Source organism: Carya illinoinensis, chromosome 6 (genome assembly GCF_018687715.1).
Source record: "Carya illinoinensis cultivar Pawnee chromosome 6, C.illinoinensisPawnee_v1, whole genome shotgun sequence".
In the NCBI taxonomy this organism is placed as follows: domain Eukaryota; kingdom Viridiplantae; phylum Streptophyta; class Magnoliopsida; order Fagales; family Juglandaceae; genus Carya; species Carya illinoinensis.
In genome coordinates this window covers 30,161,703-30,183,777 of record NC_056757.1, presented here as the reverse complement: position 1 = coordinate 30,183,777, position 22,075 = coordinate 30,161,703, and the positions used below count along the sequence as shown (strand labels likewise).

General features: G+C 31.2%; 1 protein-coding gene across 1 annotated transcript; it reads right to left on the bottom strand.

Annotated features, from left to right (window-relative positions):
- Window positions 1-90: 90 nt before the first annotated feature.
- LOC122313577 (serine/threonine-protein kinase PBS1-like) lies at window positions 91-5,682 on the bottom strand. Its single transcript, XM_043128690.1, has 5 exons — window positions 5,046-5,682; window positions 4,216-4,433; window positions 3,144-3,333; window positions 1,141-1,532; window positions 91-1,011 (listed from the first exon to the last, which is right to left on the bottom strand). Exons 1-5 carry the CDS (start codon window positions 5,164-5,166, stop codon window positions 544-546), a joined length of 1,389 nt encoding a protein of 462 aa, XP_042984624.1. The 5' UTR covers window positions 5,167-5,682; the 3' UTR covers window positions 91-543.
- Window positions 5,683-22,075: the final 16,393 nt, after the last annotated feature.

Here is a 22,075-nt window from a genome sequence, read left to right as displayed (position 1 = left end):
CATGACTGAATGTTGACGTTGGACAGCTCGAACACTGACGATAATAATAGAGGCAAACGAGAGCAATGGAAAAATATGGACGCGAGCAGATATAAGTAACATGTGCAAGTTTGTAATAGTGCAGCCAGTCAATTAGTTTGATAAGTTGCTCAAGAAGACTGATTACATGGAAAAGAGTAACAAACATGTTTTCTTTGTTCAAAGAAAGCCTACAAGAGCTAGAAGAAAGCACATCAAATGACTAGACGTGTTTACTCTCAAAATTTCTAAATACGTCCCATTCTCCTAGCAGATAATTTACATTTTTTTCTTCTTTTTTCTTCCCCTTCTTCAAGTTCCATTAAAAAAAGGGGGAAATGTTTGGGCACCAAGTCCTCTTGCAATTACCCCCATCTACTCTCTCTCATTGGTAAGAAATGGCTAATAAGCTTGAATGGCACCAGGTAAGAGATACGTCAGATTCCGACATTTCTTCACCTGGTCTGTTGAGACGGCTGGAATAGAGCCAAAGTGGAACATGGTAACCCAGAGTGCACACCAACACTATGCATTCTTGCCATCAAAATTGTCTTGTGCACTTTGTCGTCTCTTCTCTCGCCAATTCTCTCCCCACATCTTGGCCTCAGCAACAGCACGTTCTCTATCTAAATTCCTGTTTAACATTCTTGCAGTTTCTCTAGGGGAGTCCTCTTTCTCAGACCCTTCGAAGTCCCACCTACGACCAGATCCCAACACCCTTCCACCTCTCTCATCTCTGTCTCTTCTTTCATCCTTATCACCAGAACCTCTATGGCCATGAGCATATGTTGTATTAGGGTCATATGCCTGGTTTGCCAGATACGAGAGGGCAGTGACTACATCACCAATGAGAGGACGGGACGCAGCCTGTTCTTGGATGCACATGGATGCCACAGCTAGAGCCTGGTAGAGGCCCCGCATTGGATACCTTCCTTGTAGCAGTGGATCAGCCAATTTTGAAAACTTTCTACGGTCATTGAACAATGGACGTGCCTGCATAAACATGGAAACACCATCACTACACCCTTTCCACATAAGTGGGGAGAGTCTAGAGTCTAGACGTGTAATGCCCACAATAAGACTAGTTTAGGTGACTACACAAGAAGAAATTAAGAGGATTACCCATGCAATAAGATTCTGTTCTCCATGGGGTCTGGTGCTATCGATGGCCTTACGTCCAGTAATCAGCTCTAAAAAGACTACTCCAAAACTGTAGACGTCAGACTTCACTGTCAATTGTCCAGTCATGGCATACTCAGGAGCACAATAACCGTAAGTGCCCATTACCCTGGTGGAAACATGTGACTTGTCTCCAGTGGGACCGAGCTTTGCAAGTCCAAAATCAGAAAGCTTTGGTTGATATCCTTCATCAAGTAAGATGTTGGATGACTTGAAGTCCCTATAAATAATTTGAGGATTTGCTTTGTCATGCAGGTATTCCAAGCCTTTGGCTGCACCAGCAGCTATTCTCATCCTTGTGTTCCAATCTAGTGGTTCCTTATCGGGTGGAAGATCTGCAGAAAGATCAATATACTATTGATGATGAGTCACAAAAATTGAATATGTTGAATTTGTAATAATTAGCATAATCTTATCAATCATAGGTAAGCAAAAAGTAATTCATTAACTTACACCACCCAGCTGAACGATTTTCCTCTTCTTTTTCTAATTTGAAAGCATAAAATAGAAAAGTAAATGAGAGTACACACTTGAAATTGTGCATTTGCATGCCTCGACTTCATCCAATTCATCAAACAGAATTAGTGCTCAGGGATTCATAATTAAGTTCCAAAATTATCCAAGCATGTGAGTGCAGTAGCAATAAACATGTTTTCCTATTTGGCAAATCAAGCATTAATAAGACAAATTTTGAGACACCATAAAGCATGAGATAGTAAATCCTTTTCTTATATAATATTTTTTTATAAGGTAAGTCCTTTTTGTTATAGAATATTTTCTTATAGAATACATTTTCTTAAGACTTCAACGAAAAGGAAACAGGATTGGATAATTGAGTGATGAGAATATCAATTGCCGAGACATCTAAGCCCCATCAGCAGTCCTCAATTAGTTATCCTATTGAAATCTCAAGCCCTTGGGCCGTAATATGCAGTCTATCAAAGCTTCAAATATCCAAAAACAAAAACCAGAATTTCTAACAGAGGAGACCAATGTGGTGACTTCCTTGACTTTTGAGCAGGCAGGAAAAGAACTACCTAGCACACAAAAAGCGCAAAGTAAAATATTTCCACTCCATTTAAAACCTCTATTAGCCAGTAGCAATCCCTTGGAAGATGGTCCAAATCTCAGGTAAACAGTCATTAATCGAAGATCCCAATTGCAACTAAACCCATCCCAATAACCCAGCATATATCTTTTGGCCTATCTAACAAGATATTAATTGAGCCTAATATATGGAATTTGCAAATCAAGCAAATATTGTATTAATTAAGTCCAGAAAATGATCGAGAATAAGAAACATGCCAGACAGGTAGTTAGAAAACAGAAGAGTCATCGATAGCACAAGGAGTTTAGAAAAGAGAAGAAAATAAGGGGGACGCTAAAGCAGAAAATGAGCACACTTGAACTCCCATTTGTCTCCCAAGGTGAACAAGTTATACTTAGACAGACACCACACAAGTTGTAAACTCGGAAAAAAATCCTTAAAGGTAACTAGGTTCATACCATATTCTACTTCAGTGCAAGAGAGCACACAACAGGAGAAAAAGAAAATAACTACATCAGATCATTGGGCCAACATTGGTTTTTGATTGAACATCTCAGGTAGGGCTATTCATAGAATTTCAAGGAATCCAATTCCTTCTTATCTTATATTTTATCATTCCTCTCATTATCATCTGTTAAGAAAGATATTTCCAAGTCAATCTATGCCATTGTTCATAATTTGTACTTTTCTTCGTTTTGAAAGCTCTCCTGATTTAAACCATGATTTCTCAAGATCATTGTCCACAGATGCAATTACCATGGCCAAGGCACAAATGCTCAAATTTTCAAATGAAAAATACTTGTATAACTCAATAATCAAAAGTTGCACTAAACAAACCAAACCAAGTGAGGCCAGCCTTCTGATCATAGAAACAGAATAATAAGCAACCAGAAGTTACCATGAAGGTGATCTTCTAGAGAACCCATGGACATGAATTCATAGACAAGAAGCCGCTGATCCCCATCAGCACAATAGCCAATCAAATTCACTAGGTTAGGGTGATGTAGAAGGCTAAGCATGAGAACCTCCACCAGAAACTCCCTGTTACCCTGAAGACCATTTCTATCCAATTGTTTAACAGCAACAATCTGCAGAAGACAAGAAACAGAGTAAAGGAACTATATTATAAACCTGGTTTTCATTCACTAATCTCCAAGCCATGCAAAATTAAGGGTGAGCTTCCTTATATTTAACAGCAATAGGTAGCTTCCAAAAGAATTCAGGAGCTGCTAGAATTGGGGTACGTCAACTTCAGTATTTCAATCACTGTTTCTTATAAAAAAAAAAAAAAAACAGGAGTGGCTCTACAGCCACACACGGGGCTCCTGATAGTGCAATTTTTTTTTTTTTTGGCTTTTTTTTCGTGTCTTTTTTTAACACTTTTAAATATTTTTAAAAAATCACAACATCATTAAAAAACACTTCCTTAATCATTAAGTGTGTGGATTTAGCATTTCTCAAAAAACAAAGGCACAAAAGGTCCTATCAGGAGTCAAACCCAGGTCGCTGGATTCAAAGTCTGGGGTACTGACCATTACACCATGGAACCTCCTCAACCTCAGTATTTCAATCACAACATAAGCATAAATTAATCATTTAACTTATATCATCTATGACATCTATCTTTATATTTCCTCCTTAAAAGTAAATAGAAAAGTAATATGGGAAGTAGATATGCTAGGCACTCATAAACTGTGAAGTAAACTCAAAAGGCCACTTAATTTTCAAAGCCATTATGAAATTCTGTTCAATTTTTTAAGGGGAAAAAAAAGCAACTGTAAGAATAACCCAAGTTGATCACTACTTACATTTCCTCATTAGAGGGGACTCAATCAATTGATATTTCTAGAGATGATTATGACCAGTTCAATTTGAATTTTCGATTTGGGAGCATACTAAAGTATCCTAGTTAACATAATTTATATATGACAAACACATTATTTGGAGCAAGCAACAATAAAAGGGTTTACCTGACCAGTGGTCTCAAGTCGGCCCTTGTATACACGTCCAAATCCCCCTTCCCCTAAGAAAGACTCTGACCTGAAATTCTTCGTTGCAGCTGCAAGCTCACGAAAAGTGAATGTTTGAGCAGCAATATTTACACCAGGATGGACGCCAGGCCCATCCTTGGGACTAAGTGATTCCCTTTTGTACCCTACATTGCTTCGTGATTTAAATCTGTCAGCTCCTACAAATTCCATATAACAAAGAAATGCAGGTCCATAAGAATCACAAAATTCCCAACTAGACACTCAGGGAGCATTAAACTGTAATTATAATTAAATTGGTTCAGATTAAAAAGACCAATAAATCCCATTCTCAAGTGCAAGAGGAAGAGAAGTCCATTAAGCTATACCAACTAATATTCAATCACTACGATCAACTTGATCAATTCAAATGATAGGCATCTCCTGTATTGGTCATACACTTATTTGAAGCCAAAATTCAACAGAGCTAATAACCGTTCAGATCGACTGAAACAATCAAATTATCATAGGATCTCAATTTTCAAAAATAAGGATATTAACTGGATCGAAATCTGGTGGGGTCTACTTAAATAACCCCCCAAATGAATTTTCGTAATCCTCATCGAAATCATTAATCGTGTAATGATAGACTAAACCAAATTTATGAGAACAGGCATCGCGAACACATTATTCGTAAACATATATAAATCAGAAATACCCAGATCAGATCACGCAGCCGCATGCCAGATACACACGCATAAATACGAAGTGAAGAACGTATTAACAAGCGTTAAAAATAAAAATTAGAAAGGAGAAGAAGAACAAGAACTAACCAGAAGGCAATCCGGAAATAGCAGAAGGGACCATGGGCCGGACTTGATTTCGATCATCACTTACCTTCTCGGGATTCAGCTTTTCCTCCTCCTTCGAGTCGAAACACGGAAAGCAGCCCATTCCCCCAAATCAAATAAAAAATCCGGCTTTTAAAAATCCTTTCTATCCAACCGAAAAAAAAAACATCAGATGTACCCAAGCTCAATCTTCTGGTTCATATTCAAATCCGATTATAACCAACATCCCATCACATCGACATCCAGATTTATGGATATCTTCCTCTCTGTCTCTCGCTCTCGCTCTCTCCCCCGACCTCTTCTGCCTCCGGATTCCGATCAGTTTGGAGACGAATATGTCAACGGAAAAAAGACAAAGCGAGTGAATCCAAGTCCCATTAAACACCAACAACAACGATCACAAAGAAAATCTAAAAAAATAAAAAGAATGCTTCAAATGAAACAGAGCAGGGAAGGAGCCGGCCTTGACTTCGGTTTTGTTTACACTTCTCTCTACGTCTCAATGCACACACCAATACACACGCACACACCCCTCTTATACCAATCTCTCCCCCTCGCTTTCTGGCCTCAGCTCTCAGTACCCCTTCACAGTTTGACCCAATTAAAATATGGAATTTCTGTGCGCGTCTCTCTCTTATTTTTTTTCCCTTTTTTCATACACAATAGTGACAATACCTTATCTTTTAACTGCTAAAAACTATTTTTTCAGTATATAAATGGTTTACAATTTTACTATTTTACCCGGTAATATTTTCTTCTTCTTCTTTTTTGCCCTCCGATAAAGCAGATATTTTAGACTTTTCTCCCGTTTGAATATTAAAATCAGCTCAATAATTTTCTTAAATTATCAAATAAAATATAACAAATAATTTAATTTTTTTTAAATTTTAAAATAAATATAATATTTTATTTAAATTTTAATTTTCATCTCAACTCACTCAATTTAATTATACGTTGATCCATACGAGAAGAATGAATATAATTTTCTTTATTTTAATGTGATGATATATCTACTAAGGTTTTATAACTCATATCTAAACAATAAATGCAATGGTGTCAATTTTTTTTTCATATGCAACAAGTGACGGAGGTTTTGAATTCCGATTTTTTATTTAGAGAATTTGGTCAACCAGATTTTCCATCTTCGATCCAAAAGTATTCAAAGTTTTGTTTTTGAAAAAGAGAAACCCAGAGAATTAGAAATAGGGAATATTTAAGAGACTAAAAATATATGAAGCTCTTGCTTAAAAACTATTAAAAATATATATTAGCTTTTGGAATTTTGTCTGAAAGTTCTGAGCTTTAAAATGAATGGTATATCTCTCTTTATAGAGTTGGGAAAAAAATGTTTAGGATATATATATATATATATAGAATTTTTTTGGAGAAATATATGGGTTTCTTTAATTACTGTGCATTGTGAGGGTTATTACTTCCTTTTTCTTTTTTTCTTTTTTCTTTTTGTAAAAGTTTTAATAAAAATTTTATATATAATTATTTTTGTATATTTCTTACACATTTTGTTAATGTGATTAGTTGCATTATTTTTTTTAATATAAGATAAATTTTGAGTCCCACTAAATTAATAAAATGTACAATAAATATGTAAAAATAATTGTATGTGGCAGAATTGAAGTTTTAATATTGTTAATATTGGGAGGCGTAATAAGGGAATTTTTAAAAAATCCTATTAAAAGGAAGGATGGGTTATTTTTGTATAGATTTTAACGAATCATGGAATTGGTTCTATGCATTAGAAAGTTTGTCAAAAAAACAAAAATGAAACTGATTATAAAAAATTATGTTATTCATTGTTGACTTAATTAAGTGATTCATTAATTAATATCCCCTTAAATTGCTTGTTTTATACTCAATTTAAGTATAATCATAATTAGGATGTATAATTAATAAGTATCATCTGGTTAATTAATTAATAAATATCCCCTTAATTAATAAGTATCAACATAAGTACAAGATTCAATTTAGTGAATTAATTAATGAAAAGAAAAAACAATTCTTAGCCCTCCAGACAAGGGAAAAAAAAAAAAAACTCCCCATGAACCAGCCTTTCACAAAGAAAAAATATATTCATTATCTATTTTCTTATTATCTTCTCATCATTTCATAATATAATATTAGATGATAAGTTTCCAAGTAAAATATAATAAATAGTCTCCAATCATATAATATCACATTATGGATTGATGAGAATTATGGTGATGAGTATCATTATTTTTTCGCAAATACACAGGTTTAAACTTGAATCTAGAAAAACTACTTTGTTTTATCAATTGGTTGTTATTTTATTGTAGTTTTTATATCTTAACAATTGACATGCATCATGAGGTGAGAATAAATAAACAAGAAAAAAGAAATAAATAGATATATAGTTTCTATTTTCTTGAGTATTAATTTTCAACTTAAATTAATATAATTAATAAAAACATGAAATTGCTGATCAAATAAGTGTGCCCCTTGCTAGTTAATTGCCATCTTCTAGATATTTACGTGGAAGACCTGTTTCATGAACAAGGGTTGGTGGTAATTAAGTTGGTCGTCGGTCCATATATAATCATAGAATATGCGTGGTATATGCATGCATTTTCTCCAAATTTATCTATCAAACTAATTAGAGCGATAATTTCTATTGCATTAAAGAGTCATGTTTCAAATCAAGCATACGCAAAAAAATTAATAAAAATCTTTATATATATACATATAGAGTTAATATGTCTAGATTTATAATATATATATATATATATATATATATATATATATATATATATCTATGTGTGTGTGTGTGTGAGAGAGATTAACTAATTAATTAATTATGTAATGTTGAATATAAATCCCGCATTATAAGAAAAATGGACAATTATGATCAATTTATAATAACAAAAAAATTATTAATAACTAATTTTAATTGTTAATAATATTTTCGTTACTATAAATTAATCACAATTGCCTTATTTTTTTTGTAGTGCCGTTTCTCAAAGCTTTTTAATTCATAATTTCCTTTTAATTGGTTTTTCTTTCTCCATCTTTATATATGCTGATTTTGTCCCATTTAAATGTTATTAAAAGTGATCTTTATAATTATGTGGGACCTATTAATTAATGCAGGGTTTTTCCAACTGCAAATTCTTTTCATAATTAATTTTATTTATTTATTTATTTTATATTGAAAATTTTGGAAAGAGATCGAACCAAGACTTATTTCATAGAAATTGGGTCTCATGTTTTCTAAATCACAGTTCTTAACTATTTATTTTCGTTTTGGGCAAAAACCTGTTGAGTTTGGCTATTGAGGTATGTTGAAATATGTTGTGAATAGTAATAAAAAAATAAATAATAAATAATAATAAAAATAATAAATAATAATAAAATATATTAAGAAATATCGATTTATTCTCAATACCCAAATGAACCTAATTCTCTGACTTGCATGTAAAAAACACAAATCACGTGTTGAGACAAATACGTGTGAACTGCAACATCGATCATACACGTTTTCCCTTCAACTCTTGAACTACTTTCTTTGAGATTATTTAAATGTGGCATGTGCAGGATTATTAGGAGCAACGAGCCACCGAAAAGGCAAACAAACACACGGTACGTAGCTATATATGAAAACACAGTACATGATGATTTATCAATATCCCACGAGCGGAGAAGGTTCCAGTGTCATTGTCAATAAAAATGATATTGAATTTGAACGAGTAAACCCAACTTTTTCAACCATCTTGTGTATAATATTATTACACCACAGCTAGTGGGATGAAGAGTCTGGAGACGAGCGATATCTGTGTATATAAGATGGGTCAACTTAGTACTACTATTTTAGCGTTCCAAATAGAAGATTAGGACCCGTTTAGTATACAGTATTACAGTTAGATAAAATGAAATGATTTAAAATATATATATAAAATTAAATATTTTAAATAGTAGTGAAATTTTTAAGTTAAAATGAGATAAAATAATTTATAAAAAAAAATATGTGTGTTTAGATAGTAATATGGGATGAGATAGTTTTTAATTTTTGAGATTTGAAAAAGATACGAGTCTCACTATTTTATAAAGAGTCGAATTATATACTGTTTATGTACTGTTTATATAAGTTTTATATTACTTACTATCAATTTTAATGTTTATTATTTATTTAAGTAAATTTTTTAAAATTTAAAGATAAAATATAATATATTTAGATAAAATAAAATAAAAAACTGTTGTCCAATAAAACATCTCTGCATTGACTAACCAAACCAGGTGTAAACTTCAATTTTTAGAAAACACAGTACATGATAATTTATCAATATCCCACGAGCGGTGAAGGTTCCAGTGTCGTTGCCAATAAAAATGATATTGAATTTGAACGAGTAAACCCAACTGGTAAAGAGTCTCGACACGAGCGATATGTGTATAAAAGATGGTCAACTTAGTACTACTATTTTAGCTTTCATATACGAATAGAATAAGATAGCTAATTTGTAAGATTAAATCTGTTTGGTTATATGATTAAGATTAGATGAAATAAAATAAGATATTTTAAATAATAGTAAAATTTTTTAATCAAGATTATATAAAATAGTTTGTAAAAAATAAGTATGTTTGAATAATAAGATGAGATAAAATATGTTTTAATTTTTGAGATTTAAAAAAGATATGGGTCCCACTATTTATAAAGAGTCGAATTATGCATTGTTTATACACTGTTTATGTCAATTTTATACTGTTTATTATCAATTTTTATTGTATATTATTATTTATTTAAGTGAATGTTTTTAAAATTTAGAGATAAAATATAGTATATTTAGATAGAAAAAACTATTATATAATAAAACATCTCATTTGTATTGACTAACCAAACTAGGTATAAACTTTATTTTTTAGAAAGTTACATTATTGTATAGAGTTGTAAAAAATAAAATATAATAGAAAATGAGATTAAGAAGATAAGAGGGATAGAGAATTTTTGGGCTAATTGATACGAGATTAATGGTGAAAATGAGAGCAATGATCCGTTAAGCATATAGAAAGCCTCCAAAAAACGTGTGATGAACGGACAAGAACAACAAATAATAGGTTAAATATGAGACTTATTACAAACAGCAATCCATTAAGTGTATAGGAAGTTTTTGAAAAACTTATGATGATTGGAAAAAAAAAACACACACACACACACAAAATAAGATGTTGAATGTGAGACTCATCACTAATGTCGATCCGTTAACGGCATAACATGCCTTTAAATGATGTGTGGTAAACGGAAAAGAATACCAAATAATACGTTGAATATGAGATTTATTATGAACGAAAAAAAAAAAAAAAAAAAAAAACGCGATGAGATACATTAGGAAATCAGTGGCTCTTATGCTAAAATACTAACGACAACTTGTATAATCGATTGCTAGCTTGATATAAGAAAATTATTTTAAAAAATAGACATAATTGGATTATAAAGTACCATACCAAGATCGGACGAGTATATCTCGATTTATTGAAAGTACACTGTTATACCATAATAGAAAATGAGATGAAGAAGATAATTTTGTGAGAGATAAAACTCACGAAAGAACTTTAAAAAATTATTGTACAGAATCGACCCTAGCACGAGCCAATGGCTAGAAAAGAAAATTAAGAAGTTAGAATGAGGACTATATCTTTGTCATTCTCAGTTGTTCTTTGAATGAGCTTAAATAAAGGATAAAATACAATAAATTAATAATACTGTATTGCTGATTAATTTACACAGTAAATTAAATACATTTGAGAATAAGTTATATTATCATATATATTAGAATATTATGAATATTTAATAAATATGGTAATATTCTGACAAGATGGATTGTTAAATTTGTGAGTTTTTTTAAATATGCGAAAAAAATAAAGCATAATACTAACAATTACACAAACACAAAAGCTTAAAAAATCGATGGGTACAGATGATAGGGTGTACCTATCATTTTCCTTTTAAATATATCATTATCCTTTATAAAATAGTTTGGACTGCTATTTAATTTCATCATCTTTTCGTCTTTAATAGTTTTCTGTAAAGTGTCGGTTTGGTAACACAAATATTTTCAAATATTCTTAAATTTTTTAGATATTTTTTTTCAAACATCATTTAAATATAAAAATATGACTTTTAATTTCAAATTTTCCATCTAATTATTATTTAATCATTTCAAGTTTTCTAAACTTATTAACAAAACACAAAAAAAAAAAAAAACTATATTAATTTTTTCAAATTTTAAGATAAAATAATATTAAAAAATATTTTTTTAACTTTATGATATTTTTATTTAACTTTTACATCTTTAATTTTTCAAAACCTAATAAATTATTTTAACTCAAATTATTTTATTACTATTTACATAATTAATCAAATATTCCAAGAAGAAAAATTATATTCATAAGCCTCATACACTAAACATTACTCTTTTTATTATTTTTTTAATTTTTTTCTTTTACCAAATGTGTGGTATATGGATAATGAGTAGAAAAATTCAATTATTTAAAGAAAAATAAAAGTAAAAAAATTAATTTAAAAAAATAAAAAAATAAAAAATTATATGGTGTGTGGTGTATGAGACTTATAAATAGCAAAACTCATTTGGTATGACCGTCATGTCTTCAAAACTTTTGTTTTCAATATTTTGAGAGGATTGTATTTTTTGGTATAGGAACTATTTTCTATAAATAAAAAAGCCTATACAGTATCTACAATGATTTTCTCCAAATTTTATTTTTCCATTTTGTCCCTCTTTATTCTTATTTTTCCCTTTTTGTCCTTATTATTTCTTTTCTTCTATTTGAAAATTTACAATTTTATCCTTTTATTTTATTTATAAATTTACATATTTACCATGTTTAGTTGCCTCTAACTCTGACTGTTGTATATCCGTAAATGTCATAGGTGAAAGACAGAAATGGAAAAGTTAAAGTAGGCAATAACTTTTTTTTTTTTAATCTCAGGAATGAGCAAGTTGGTGTTATTTTCTCATATTTGGGGGCCTGCTTGCTTCCTTTATGTTTTAGATTTACCAATAACTCTCTCATTTGTCAACATGCTCGTATGGGGTGTGTACTCACTTGGGTAATATTCCTGTGAAAGCATTTATTTAAAAAATATTTGGTAGGTTCTCTAAGTGAAAAAGCTTTTAAATCATCTAAATAGTTAGGAAGAGAAGTGAGTCACAGTTATAATCGATGTCTTGTTACAATCATGCATTAAGAGGATCCAAGGAGACTGATGCCATTTACATTGATCTGCATCTTCTAAAAAATTTATATTTTGCAATATAGGTGGCGCCCAAGTTTTTCCATAAAGTGAAGTAATCGCTTAATGATTTTGTTTCAGTTTAAAAATGTAGTACGCATTTTGTTTAGCCACCTTTCACAGCACTACGCATATCAATTGGCCACACGTGCCACGTAACATCTTACTAGTATATATATATATATATTGAGAACTACTATACAACAGGCTTTTACACCGCACACAAGTTAGTGATTTCTAATATGTCCTTTTTTACAGCAAAATGTAAACCTACCCGCTGAAAATGTCACCTTTAACACAAACCCACCATTTTTCTTTTCCCTAAACTCAAACAATTTCTCTAGAACACTAGCATTGGATTCTCTATATGCATCTTCAAAATCACATATTTTAAACTAATTTGGAGAGATATTATGCAAATATGAAAATGCATAAGCCATTGTCAATACTCTCAATAGATTAATGGCCATCAAATCCTTCATTTTATTTGTGGGAGAGAGTAGAACCATGAATGGGAAGCATTACTTCTTGAAAACAAACCGGAGATAGTTGGGGCTTGGTCTCCAAAATTGTGAAAGTTCAACTCCTAATCAAGGAGAAGAATCGCATCTTAGCATTGTACTTGAAGATTTTTTATTTATTTTTAATGGAAAGGGAGCTCCTTTTTTTTTTTTTTGGGAGAAGAACCCATTAATTTGGTGAGGCTAGTTCAACTTCTCCTCTCTTCATATTGATCTTGATATATACATGTGAGGCGGAAAGATTAAACTAGTGTGAGGTGTAAAAATTAAAACCAGCTACTATTTAGAAAAATTCTTATATTTATATATAGATAATTCTCATTATAAAGGTCCTCTTTAGCATAAATTGTTTCATGTTTTCTCAAATTTTTATACGAAATATAATAAATAATTCAATTTTTTTTAAATATCAAAAGAATAGTAATATTAAAAAATAATATTTTAACAATATTTTATTCAACTTTAATCATTCATCTAAAATCATTTCATCTAATCTTATTATCCAATCCTGAATATCTCTCTCTACCCATAAATGCACAAAGAACTTAATAGTGATTTTAGAATTATGACTTACGCACAACAACACAATTGGTCTTTTGTGAAAAACGTCACAAAAAATGACCAAAATGTCACTAAAGGCATTTGGTGACGGTTTGAAAATATCACGACTGCCATCACCTAATGTGCATCGCAAAAAATGATTGGCGACAGTTTACTATTCAACTGTCACAAAAAATATTTTTAGTGACGGTTGAAGGTATTCCGTTTGATGTCACGTTCAAACGTGAGATTTTTGTGACGGTTAAAATCTGTCACAAAATGTAACATTCGAACGTTAACCCGACCGATTGACATATGAATGAGAAAAGTTGACGTTCGTTGGTTATAGTTTGAACGTATCATAGTTACATTGAAACATCAAACAAAACGTTCGAATGTAAATCGTTTAAACATTCGAACGTTGTGTTCATTTTGAGAGTGAATACGTTCGAACGTTGGGTCATACATTCGAACGTTATTTCATAATTTTGTGTAATTACATTCGAACGTTAATTTTAATGTGAACCAACATTCGAACGTATAGCTTAAAAATACTATTTTCATAAAATTAAAAAATATATAAATTGTATTATCATATTACACCATCGAATTGATAACTAACAATGTTTTATATAGTTACAAAATTAGATATTAAAAGTTCTACACAATGAGAAAATTGAATTGATTTCATTTCTTCTTCTTTTCTCGCGTACCACGATTCTATTGTAGTGACATAATATGCCCTATCTGGACTTCCATCTCCCTCTGCACTTGTTCTTAGACTTCACTGCACATTCTTTCCTCCTGGTCTCTCTATCGCTCCTGCAAATGCATCTCTAAATTAGACTGTTACTCCAAGAGAGACTCAAACTCTTGCTGTTTTGACCTCATATACTCATTTGATAAAAAAAAATGCTGCAAAATAAATAATGTTTTAGAATAAATACAAATAAAAATTAAATTAATGACATGTTGCATAATTTAATAAATTATTCCCAACATATTCAATAAAAGTTCATAAATTTATTCAAAATGATATCATATATTTCCACAATATATAAACATATTCACAACTAAATTCATAATATTTCACATATTTTCAATAATTTTAATAAATACTGTAATACACAAATTCACAATATATAAACATATTCCCTATAGACTAAACTAATTCACAAATCACATATACATATACACAATAATAACTAATTCACAAATACCAAAACACAGTCACAAAAAAATAACCCCAACATTTGCTTCAAATTCACATACACAATTGTAAAACATATTCATTTTAATTCACATACACAATACACCAATATTTATATTTTCATTTTAAAAATAAGCATACACACAACATAATTTTTTATTTTAATTCATCATATTACATAATCCATATCACAAAGATTTGCTTCTAATTCATCAATTTAAACAATTCAATTCCTTCTAATTCATCAATAATATCCAATTCACAATATATTCACAATATATACAATCAAAATTCACTACTCAACTCACAATATTATACTTATATCTAATCCTTCAAAATCTACAATTAACTTACATTATACACATCAAAATATTCATCATTATCCACAACAAAATATATAAACATATTAATAAAGTTTAGAAATATACCTATCACTAACAATATCCTTTTACAAATCACAAGTTTTGAACAAGTCACAACAACCAATCTTTCAAAAAAATCACAACACTAGCTAGTTAAAAACATATATATAAAAAACACAAAATAAATATCATAAAATTATAAAATATTTAAAGGATTTTTCCTTACCAAAATTAATGAAGAGAGCAAAAATATTAACTCTCTCTCACTCTACTCTCTCTCTCTAGCCCTCTCTCACTCTAACGCACACATTCTCTCTCTAACCCACAACCCTCTCTCACCCTCACTCTCTCTTTCATGCACGGGAGAAGTAGAAGAAATGATTCTGCTTCCTCTCGTGCGTTTATTTATTAAAAACACTCCGATTTGATATGACGTTTGAACGTTTAAAAAGTAACGTTTGAATGTTAAATTTTAACGTTCGAACGTTATTTAAAAATAAGTGAAAAAATTTTCGCATTTTTTCACGTTCAAACCTATCTGCATATATGTTCGAACGTTTAAAAGTAACTTTCAAACGTATATGCAGATACGTTAGAACATGAAATAAATGTACTCTATTATTATAAATAGTATATAATATACTATATATAATGTTAACTATATACTATAATGTATACTTTATATATTAACTATATAATATTAACGTATTAACTATATAATAAATTATATATTATATGTAATGACTATATATATAATATATAATGATTATATATATAGTATATATATTATATATTATATACTTAATATTATATATATAGTATATAATATACTATAGTTAGTTTATCCAATTTTAATATTAAATCATTGCGCTTCAAATTTCAATATCTTTAAATTTGTAATAATTATTCACAAAAGATGCATTATTTTATTTAAAAACTACATAAAATTTAAATTATAGTAATATTTACCAAATACTCTATCCAACGTTCGAACATAAATTTGCCTACATTCGAACGTCAGACGAATTCTCATCTAGATTTAGAGACAGTTTGTATAAATCGTCACAAAAATTAATTTTTTGTGACAGTTTGGGGACTGTTACCAATTCTAAAACGTCACTAAATCTCAATTTTGTTGTAGCGACGTTAGATGACTGGCAACATGACATGCATGCATCTTCCTCATCATCTTTGTATGATATGAAGTGGTTGAATTTAATGGCTTTGTATTCTAGACCTTGTCAAACCATTATCGCACTACAAGAAAAAGGTATTTTTCCAACAATTTTATGTTTAATGAAAATAAAATTGCTGCAAAAAATATTTATTTGCAGTAATTTTTATGTTGTCACAAAGTTTTGTACATCTAAGTTCAAAATTGTTCTTTTGCAGCAATTGTTTACTTTTTACGACGATTATAATTTGTTGTAATATTCAAATTAATTTTTTTCGACGATTTTTTACTTGTTGCGACAAAACAATCGCTGCAATAATAAAAAACAAAAATAAAAATCCTTCTATAGGGATGTAATATTCTCAATTTTAATCACTGCGCCAAACTTATACTCATTTTTTTCCCTCCCCTCTCTATTTTCCCCCCAGTGCCTTTCTGGTCCTCTCCCTCAATCTCTACTCTTCACGCCTCCAAGCAGCTGCCATTGAACGTCATCGTCGACCCACCTTCACCGTCCACCTCCACTATCGCTGGCCAACCCAACCAAGCCCCTCTCTCGCGACCTCTCTCTCTCCCACATATCTCCCTCTCTCTTCACCCTCGAAGTCCTTTCTCTCTCAGGTTCCCAGTGCTGCCGCCTCCTCAACCGCTGCACCGCCTCTAGCTACAGGCATAGCTACCTCCCAAAGGTCCACAGTCCCTCCACAAGCTCTCCCTCTCTCTCATCGTCGATCTGCTCTCCCCCACATAGATCTCACTCAAGCTTCTCATACAAGCCATGCGCTACCTTCCTCCACGACGCAGCACCACCGCAAGTCAGCCCTCTACACGGCCGCAACGCCACCCCCATGCTCCACCTCCTCTCCTTCAATGCCGTAAACCAACCCAGAACAAAGTAACCCTCTGATATTTGAGTAACCCTATGCTGTTGTTTACCCCCATGCTCCACCGCCTCCCCTTCAAAATGGAAGCCATTTGTATTTCCTTTTGAATTTTTGATCAATTTTTATTTTGCTTTAGTTTAATGTCTAAATCATGATATTTGTTTTTAAAGTTACAGAAGCAAGCAATTGGAGCAGATTTGTTGTTTCAAAAATCACAAAGTTTTGCGGGAAAGCTCAAAAACCACCAAAAAGTCCAAAGCATCGAATGATGCACTCAATGATAAGGATCTTTCTCACTTACTTTGGTACGTGGAGGGAGGTTTGCTAATTGATACTTATTTATTAAGTTGCTGGATACGCCCTGCCCCTTTGATATGTGTGGAATATGAAATTTTTGAGAACTTCAAGTAAGAACTTGCGTGATCTGGTTTCCTTGTTGTAGAGGTTGGAGATGTGCAGGAAGCCTTCAACCGTCCAGCTAGTAAAAAGGCTCACCTACTCCAATTTGCTAGGCTTGGATGTTAATTTGAAAAATGGGAGGTATGCTCTCATGTTGTTGAAATTGCTTATTGACGTGTTGCATACGTGCTAGTGATTTAAGAAAGCTAAAAGTAAATAATAAAGAAAGAATAATATAGAGAGAACTAATATATATACACGCAGAGAGAGTGATAGGGAGAGAGGGAGAGATATAGGTTCTTTCTTTTTGCTGCATTGCTAGTTGGCATGATAATTCTTAAGCATCCTAAATTTTATTGTCTAGTGCATTCTTATATCGCATAAATAGACTAGATTAGATGTAGAAATGAGGTAGCCTAATTGGGAACGTTGGTCCCTTACAATTTTGATGATTGGAATGATCAGTGACAACATTATATTTGGATAGTGGGTAGGTCAGTCATGTGCCATTTAAGGCTCTTGTTTGTGAAATTGAATTTTAAAAAGAGGTTGGTTTGTGGTTTTTGATTAAAAACTGGGTTGATTAATGAGTTTGACTTACTTGATCTGCAGTTCGATTATTAATTTCTCTTGCCATTCTAAGCCAAGTGGATTAATAGAATGCTAAACCTTAAACATATCAGTAATTTGTTTTGCACTAGGGATCATGATCATTGGTTACGAGAATCTGGGTCCATCTTCTTGCAACCTTTGCATTACCATCAAAGCTTTATCTTGTAATGCTGGAATTGAGCCTTTATACCATTGGTTTCATCAGTTGTCTCTGTTGCCCAGATGACTAACACAAGAGGGGGGGTGAATTGAGTTGTATTAAAAAAAATAACAATTATAAATCAAATATATAATATAAAATATAAACAAAATATGAAATAATAATAAATATAAAGAGTAAGGGTAAGAGAGAAGCAAACTCAGTATGTTAACGAGGTTCGGCCTCATTGCCTACGTCCTCGCCTCAAGCTATCCCTTGAGGATTCCCAAATTCACTATTCAACCTCCTTCAGGTGGAGATAGAAACCTATTACACCTTTGAACAACACCGCTACAAAGAATCCGTGTAAAACACCCTCTACACTTGCAATCACCTTACACGTGGTGATTCAACTATTCCCCGTGTAGAATACTTTCTACACGCACAAGGGTTATACACACCCTTTTTCTGATACAAAAGCTGATAGTGGGTAGGTTATCAGAAAACACTCCTCAATGAGTGAAATAAGAACAATACAGCGCAAACTATATCTCTCAAAATGAATAAGGATTAAGGCTCAATGCTTAGAGAAGAGAGAATGAAAGCTTTGAATGAATGTTGTATGCTCTTGGTGTTGTAAATGTGAAGCTCTCAAATGATCTATTTATAGGCATATGAGACTTCATATTCAAATTTAAAAAGATTCACATGTCAAAGATAACATCATTCACTTTTTCAAAAAATTCAAATAAAAGGTTCTTCTTTTTCAATTGTCAAAGACAACATCATTCACTTTTTCAAAAAAATCAAACCTAATCTTTTACTTTTGGCATATGACAAAATGAGCACACTTTCCTTTTCAAAAAATTCAAACCTAATCTTTTACTTTTTGTATATGACAAAATGAGCACACTTTACTTTTCAAATTTTTCAAACAAAATCATCTACCTTTTGTATAAGTCTAAAAAAGCATCAATCACTTTTGAAAATATTCAAATAAAACATGCACATGTGAAAGATGACAATCAATCATCTTTAATATTTTCAAAGTTCAACTCTTTAATCAAGGCATGCACATGCAAAAGATGATAATCAATCATCTTTCAAAATTTTCAAATTTAATTTTCAAAAATATTCACGCACATGTGGAAAATGTATTTTAATGCTTTATGATAAAATATTCATTTTGAGCATTAATCCTAATTTTGAATTTTGAAGAGATTTACAACATTACTCTATAATTTTAATGTGAACTTGTTTCCTTCTTGCTCATGCTTGTTTCCTTGATGTACTTGACTCCATTGTGTAGACAACTTGAGCTTGAGACTTCTTTATTCTTTGAATTCATTTGTTATCATCAAAATCCATGTGTAAATATATAATTACACAAAACTTGAAATCTTGAGTTCAACAATCTCCTACTTGCAATTTTTCACTATTAAAACAAGTTCTAATTATTTCCTTCAAATGGACCTGTATAGATATATATATATATATATATATATATATATATATATTTTAACGGGTGGTGATATGCAAATTTCTTAGTTAGCATTTACATTGGTATACTGGGCATTGTGTGATTGTAGGGAACTGGTTTTGTTTGTTACTTTTCACACATATTAGCAGAATGTCTGTTACCATTGGAAAGCACCAATTTTATAATTTGTTTGGTTGCCTTTCCAGGTAGGACAGGAAGAGTGGTGTTCAAATTATATATAAGCATTCCTAACATCACTTTTCTGAGTTGTATTACTATGCCTTCTATGGTGTTTTCATGATCACCAAAACTGTGAAGTCCGTCTTGGTTTTGCACTTTTACATATCCTTATCTTTGATTGATTGTGTTTTTAGGTTGGGGACTTCTATGAAGCCATTGGAATAGATGCTTGTATTCTTGTGTTTTCATGATTGATTGTTTGGTTGATTAGTCGCTTGGTGCTTTCTCATTCTCAGCAATGTGATGTTCAATGGGTTGCTTTTCTGCTTGGTTATTGTTTAGCCAATTTCAGGGGTGTTGAATGCAATTTCAGAATATAATTATTTTCTTTGCATATATACACATATACACTGCAAGAGTCGAATAAAATAACCAGTTTTTGAAAAATTTGTCTATAGATTTATACCAGATGATTGCTACTTAAAACTTAAATAGTCATTTGGTGCGCTACATAACTTATGCTTTATTTCTTGAATCAGTAAAGTAATGTATTGAAACTATAAATATCTCACTCAACCCATTATATGGTCCTCATTCTCATTCACTACATCTTCATTCCATACCCTTAACTCTTATACTAACTCTTGCAGCTGCTCCTAGTGATGTGATTGGAGATTGCACATTGTATATATAGTTTACATAATTAGTATCTGGAAATATGATAATAATGAAATTAATTCTGTAATTTAGCAACCTCAATTTAGCAACTCACTTTATTTAGTTTTTTTTTTTTTTATCACATTTACCATTTTTTGTGTCCCTTGTATTTCTATTTCTATTTTGATGTTTCCAAGCTCTTCTACATTCTCCTCTTTTTCATTTTCTTCCATTTTTTATTCCACACTATATATTTTAAGTAGTAACTTTCATTCTCATGGTTCAGAGTAATGGTTTGTTCTTATAGTATGCCAGGACTTCATAAGCTCCTTTCATGAAATTGGCTACATCAGAGATCAAGTACTTCTCATTTTGCTAACCATCAGTTACTCATCCAAAGAATCTTATGTGGAAGGTATAGTGTGATTTAACCTTTGTCCTTTGTTCTATTTGTAACTTAGTTTTGTACTCTATTGATTTACATATTTTTCCAGAACTTCTCTAAACACATTTTAGAATTAGAGGGAGAAGACATAGAATCTCATGAAAACATGATAAATTGGTCCAATTTCCAATAGCCTCAAGACATTCTATTAGTCACTAAAAAGAATTTCTCTAAACACATTCTGTTACTGAGTTTCCCTTTATTTATTTTTTAAGTAAGAAGATTTTATTAATAAGTGCAATGGTGCAACCTCTATAAACAAGTAGTATACATGAAAGACACCAAGCTAGAATACTCATTACTGTGGGGTAACTATCTGCTCTTATTAATGACTATTTTTTGAGATATACAGAATGCACTACCTTATTCCTACACTTTCCTTGGTTTTCTTTCCTTATATGAAATTCTGGTATTCTACTAGCAAACAAGGCTTTGAGAAGAAAAATGTATGCCATTTATCTCGTACTACAATTTATCTATGTGAGAAAACTTTGAAATCCATTTGTAGTTGTTACTTTTGGGATATTTTCACAAAAAATAGAATTTATAATTGTTACCTTCAAATCTTCACAGTTTTACAATGTAAATTGAAAAATATATGTGCAAAAGCTGAACATATATGTACAATGGAGATCTTCACAATCTTACTTAGACACTAAGCATATCTAGGCCTGCATTAGCATCATAGACATTTATAATATTAAGCTCTCAAATAATGGCAAAAGCCTATTGAAAATACTCATGACTGGAAAAAGTTTTGTTTTCTAAGTTGCGGTACTAATAAATGTTTATCTTCCTTATCAGACAGAATTTTGTGGTTGGGGAGCAGTGGCTGCATAAAAATTCAATAAAGGCGATTTTATAATTGAGTATATTGGAGAAGGTACTTTCTTTTATTTGGTTTAAGCTCAAATTCTCAACAGCCTACATTCCTTTGTTTGCATGTTTTATTTTACTGTCAGTTTGGCTACATTCTCATGAATAAGAATATCTCATAATCAATCATTTCCTTGTTCATTTTCCACCTAAGGGTTTTTAGTGAAAATGTAGAGAAATTTGGTATATAGAAAATATATAAAGTGGGTGGGCCCAGGATAAAGTTCATGAAATGAACTGCATAATGCATTTGA